At 42.4% G+C, this 5,838-nt stretch overlaps 1 protein-coding gene across 3 annotated transcripts in view; it reads left to right on the forward strand.

Moving 5' to 3' along the window:
• The window catches only part of LOC101851322 (putative alkyl/aryl-sulfatase YjcS), an 18,200-nt gene that overhangs the window by 1,234 nt on the left and 11,128 nt on the right, over positions 1–5,838 (forward strand). Inside the window, exons 2-3 of one of the 3 annotated variants that reach the window (XM_005091226.3) lie at positions 2,176–2,469; positions 4,256–4,462. In XM_005091226.3, coding sequence (XP_005091283.1) covers positions 2,284–2,469; positions 4,256–4,462 — 393 coding nt within the window. In that variant the 5' untranslated portion in view covers positions 2,176–2,283. The remainder of the gene's footprint in view (positions 1–2,175; positions 2,470–4,255; positions 4,463–5,838) is intronic. The other 2 variants (XM_005091228.3, XM_005091227.3) reach the window with 2 other exon arrangements.

A 5,838-nucleotide genomic window follows, 5' to 3' on the forward strand; every position in this document is an offset into this window, starting at 1 on the left:
GGTAGGCCTACTCATGTGACTGAAAAAACCCAACCCCAAAACAAGTCTGCTCAGTCTTTCACAATTGTTAGTGGTCAACTCATACCTTTCTTATTCGATAGGGTTTCATCGAACATAATATATCAAATGGCTGTCCGTTGGTATACATGTACTTTGCGCACTTGAAAATTACGGAAACCATCACGACAAAACGAGGAGCTCCATATCTAGTGATCAGTGGCTAGGTGTTCCGTCGTGACAGGGAGCAGATTGTTTCCTTACTTGGCGTTGCTGCAAAACTGGTTGCAGCTAAAGATGCATAAATGAATTCATTCAGCAGAATGTATAAACACCACCATCTAAGCAGAGCCGGGACGCACCAGGTGAAAACCTTATAAAATTGATGCGCGTTCAGACATTTCTGTACGGTAAAGAGAAGACCTCTAGCAAGTCCGACCGAGAAAGCAGGCCACGTCGTTTGCCAAGAAGAGGCAGCTTCTTCGTCACTTTCCTCCCGAGATGTGAAAACTCTCTTAAACTTTGTTTACAACGTTCGACTAAAACAAACCCGCTCTGCCATAAACCGCGAAGAGGCCAGAAATATTGCCAAAGGACACCCTTAGATACCCAAGCATTTAGCACTGGATTGTGGTGTAACCCCGTAGTGGCCTTGATAGTCTAGTGGTTAGACTTTCGGACTCAAAGTTGTGAGATTGAGGGTTCGGAGGTTCGAGGCTCAGCTCGGTCGGACGTTGTCTCCTTAGAAAAGGCATTAAAATAGTTATTCCCCTTTCGCTGGATAACTATCGGAGGTGGACGTTAAACTCGGAGGTTCCTGCCTCTTGAATAATTGTAGTGTTGCAAGGGACGTTAAACTCTACAATTTGTCATTTGATTAACAGTAACTATAATTCCCAACAATAACAACATTCAGCGGTAGCATTGGCCAGCTGTTTCATGAGGCCTACCTTTTCATCTTTCATATCAAGGTTGATAACCTCTGATAACACTTAACCTTGGTTCTTCAGAACTCTACTGCTTGTGCGTGACTGGTAGGCGTTCCAGTTAATTTTCCCCAGGGTTATCATTGATATAATCTCGAGGATAAAAATTCCCCTCGCGCTGACAGGTCCGCAAACAAACATTTCAACAACAAAAAATACTGGTCCTTTTGAAATGAGATAGCATTATGCTAACTCGCCACATACTGAAACAAGGACAATGAGACCAACAGTAGCAAAAGACAAAATAACAATAACAGCAAGAATAAGGATACTCTCGCCAGTAACAACAACTGAGACAACAAGAAATAATCAAATAGCAACAACAACTTTTCCGTCCCAAGCAGTTACCCACCGAAATTACTCGCTTTGTCAGCTCGGGTCAATGAAAGTATAAGCTTTTAAAGAAGAATTTGACTTTTTTTTAGAAGTGGTATGCCAGCGGTCGTTGCGAAGCCCTCTTTTCTAAAATGTAAGTATTTTACGTCCCCATCGGCACACTTTAGATCGTTTAGGAAAAGTGGGCACCTACTCTGCTTGTCAGAACCAACCAAGGCAGAGTCGGCTGCAAGGTCCTTGAAAAAACTCGGAGATACTCGATAAAAATCATCCCGAATGGGAATTGAATTTAGATCTTCTGCGTGTGACATTGAAGCGACTAACTGCTGCACCACAGACGCCGATGTGAAGTCAGCTGGCGTGATTATTTTCTACTTTCTTTTCTTGTATAACCACTTCCTATTGAAATATGACGTTGTCATACTGATTGACTGTACAGTACAATCCTGCAACAACGCCACCAACACCACCCCCCCCCCCAAATAAAAAAATAACAACAAAAAATACCAAAAATAAACCCCAAACAAACAAAACAACAAACAAAAACAAACATTTTAAAAATACTCTCCCCCGGCAACAATTAGAGAAACAAACAAACAACTGCAAAAAAAAAAGCTTTGGTGATGCAGATGTAGAAAATAACTGTGCTGATAAGTCGTAATCTGCAACAACAACAAAACAGCAACAGCAAAAACAACATCAACAACAACAACAAAAACAAATACAACGACGACGACGACGATGACGACTACTACTACTACTACTACTACTACTACTACTACTACTACTACTACTACTACTACTACTTCTACTACTACTTCTACTACTTTAGCACTTTTTAAAGTGTCACTTTCAGTATAACTTCAGATAGTGAACTGAGCCTTCAACACCACCCAACTAAACATCAACATCTACAGCAACAACTACAGCAGCAGCAGCAGCAGCAGCAGCAGTAACAGGTGACATGGGAGTGTCTATTCGAGATGTGGGCATTGGAATCGCCCTCGCCGCAGTGCTGTTCCAGGGGTACATGTACTACACAGAGCTACAGCGCAAAGCCATGTTACACCGCGTGGCCAAGAGAGACGTGCCAGACAAAGCTAAGTTGAAGGAACATACGAAGGTGTTCAAGACCAAAGAAGTCGTTAAGGTAAGCATGTGAGGATACTGTAATGTGGGTACGTGATGGAGAATGGATTGGACACTTGTTGGTGGGTAGATGATAGAAAAAGAGCACTTAGGTTGCAGCCTGGCTGACAGTTCGATAATTAGACAATCTAACAGACAAAGAAAGCGATGAACACTTTTAAAAGAAACCAATCAACAGAAAGGAGTAGCCATAATATATGGATGCACAGACGAAAGGCTGGCTTGCTGGCTGAATGGATGGATGGATGGAAGAACGGGTATTGATAGATAGATAGATAGATAGATAGATAGATAGATAGATAGATAGATAGATAGATAGATAGATAGATAGAAACACGGACCTACACACAACGTAGGAAGAGAAAAGAGGGATAAAGTGACCGGCGGATTGTTAGATGTATATGAACAAGTGACATGTACAATTCAGACTTACGTAGAGATGAATAAAATGAACAACGCACAGCTGGTATAGATGGATGAACTGATATATTTTACCAAGTGGCAAGCCGTCCAATCTGGGGTGGCTAGTGTTTTGCTACACGAACGAATTCGGTCGATTAGCCTGACGCTTCTGGGTCGCGAGGGGCTTTCTGCGCATGTACCGTGTTCTGGCCAGTGGGGGTTTCTCTCTCTCTCTCTCTCTCTCTCTCTCTCTCTCTCTCTCTGCCGCATACAAAAATTACTCGCTTTCAACTCAGCACTGGAACATTTGTTTACCCAAATATCACGGGTGTCAAGCGCCCCGACAAGGTCGCACCCAAGTCTCGCTCGGCCGCGAGATAGGGCAATTGAAACATATTGGTAGTAGAGAATCTTTAATAACATCACAACGCTGCATTTATATTTTTAGAAACTTAGTCACCGGCATTCTGAAGAATAATAATAAAGGGTGATAGATCTAGTCAACTCGCGAGGGAAGCCCCGAAGAAAGTTACATTTGAAAATAGCAAAAGTTGCATGAACAATTAGCAAAAGTTGCGCTGGTGGCAAAAGTTGCGCACGCAAGTTGCGGGTTGCGGACGCGAATTATTCTGAGGACAGAAACATAGATGGCGGAAATACGTCATCTATATTTGGGCCAATCACAGAGGTATGCTAGGTGCTCTCTTTAGCTTCTTGTCGATCGGAAGGCCGCCAGGCCGTGTTAACGTTACCCAGTACTAGATGTACGTGACCGGCTTCTTTTAGTTTTAGTATTAGTACAGGTTTTACGGCGCTCGCAACTGCATAAGGTCATTTGAGCGCCAGAAGATTAGAGGTGTTACAAGAGAGTAACAAACATAAAAAAGAAGAAGGGGAGATAAGGATGAAAAAATGCTATCTACCCGAGGTCGCAGAAATCCCCACGGGCCCGTAGCGTCAGGCTAATCGACCGAATTCGTTCGAGTGGCAAAACTCTAGCCACCCCAGACCGGGTGGCTAGCACAGGCCTAAATTTTAACTAACAGGCGGAACATTTATGGAATATCAGAGAGGGTGAGCAGATGGACGGACAAAGGGATGCATGAGTTATGTGGGGGCTAGAAGTACAAAGGTCAAAGATCTGAGGACGTAATTAACCTCCGCCTCCATTCTGTCTATCTGTCTGTTTGTCTGTTTTTCTTTCTGTTTGTCTGTCCGTCTGTCTGTCTGCCTGGTCTGTTTGTCTGCCTGGCTGTATGTCTGGCTGTCTGTCTGTCTGTCTACTAGTTGATCCCTTTCTTAATTTTTTTCATCATGGTCTCACCTCTACCCTCTCTCTTTCTCGATCTTTCTAATCTCACCCCCTCCCTTTCCCCATCCTCTAGGTAACACCCAGAATTCACGTCGCTATCGGCTTCGCACTTGCCAACTCGATGATGATCGAAGGCGAGGATGGAGTGGTCATCGTTGACGTCACGGAGAGTGTGCACGCCGGAAGGGAGGTCTTGGCCGAATTCCAGAAGATCACTAAGAAACCCGTGAAGGGTATCGTCTACACCCACAACCATGCCGATCACGTGTATGGTGCAAAGGTAAAATATGCGAGGCATTGGGATAGAATCAGGCTCTCGTCAAAATAACAAAGTCGAAGAAACAGACATTTTTGTGCCTGTTGAGCAATTTTTATCAATTTTTTTGGCCCTGCACCTTTTATGTCCACTTAAAAGACACGTTTTTCTATATGGGTTATACTGCAAAACGTTGACCAAAGGCTAACAAAAATATTCCAGATATCCAATTTCCAAAGAAAACTAAAGCTTTGACAGTCACCAAGCTTATACGACCATTGTCTCGAAGTTTTTACCTCTGAAACCAGGCGACCCCTATCTTTTCAACTTGCAAATACCTCGACACCTCGCTGCTGTAGAATTATAAAGTTTTAGCTGATATTTCTACGGGGACTATGAAGTCAAAAACCAAATGTTCTAATCTGCTCTATCAAAATTGTAAGATAATTAAATTCGGGTTCGGAAAACCTTGACAAGTTGTGGACCTCAAAATTTTATTTTTAACTTCAAATTTCTCAAACTTGGGTACTGAGCAAATAGAACTTTGTAATTCTAGGGTAGCGACCTATTAAAGATTGATGGGTATTTTTGTCATACAAAGCAAGACAAATGGACAAGCTTTCAGATGAAACTATTAACTCCATAAGCACAAAAAATGACGAGCGCCTGATTCCACCGCTCTGCGGCGTGACAAGTAGGCCTATGACACATGTAAAAAGAATGTCAAAAGTTGTATTTTGACTGCAAATTTCAAGAAACAAGTAAGCCACAATGCCCTTGTTGATCATTACATTTTTTAAAACACGGGATTCTTTAGATGGATGTTGATGTGGGTTTTCCCTTTTGATAGAGACTGCCTCTCATATTGTGTAAAGCGATTTGTTTTGTTTACACCCCCACCCTCACCCGTGTCCTTTATGGGAAAATTGGAGAGGGGGCTGGCGTTTAGCAGGCAGTGTGTTTAAAATGAGACAGAGAGTCACTGCAAAAATAAACCGATAAGTAACGCTGTGTCTGCTTGTCTTTCGTTATTTTTTTCCGTTTTGATTTAGAAACAGATTTCATGCATCTACCGAACGTTTTGTGATTTTGAATTGTTTGATCATCTGCTCTAATCTGGTTTTGTTTGTAACTTCTAGGTTTTTGTTTTGTTTTCCTTTTTATTGACTAAGTTTAATCATCAAGGAATAACAGAATAGAGACACAACACTCAGCATCTTCTGTCTGATAGTCGCCAAGGACGTTTGTATCTGTACTGAAAAGTAAGGACTAAATTATAACCAAGCACAGAGAAGCATGACAATGTGTGTGTGTGTGTGTGTGTGTGTGTGTGTGTGTGTTTGTGTTTGTGTTTGTGTGTGTGTGTGTGTGTGTGTGTGTGTGTGTGTGTGTGTGTGTGT

Source organism: Aplysia californica, unplaced genomic scaffold (genome assembly GCF_000002075.1).
Source record: "Aplysia californica isolate F4 #8 unplaced genomic scaffold, AplCal3.0 scaffold00027, whole genome shotgun sequence".
Classification (NCBI taxonomy): Eukaryota; Metazoa; Mollusca; class Gastropoda; order Aplysiida; family Aplysiidae; genus Aplysia; species Aplysia californica.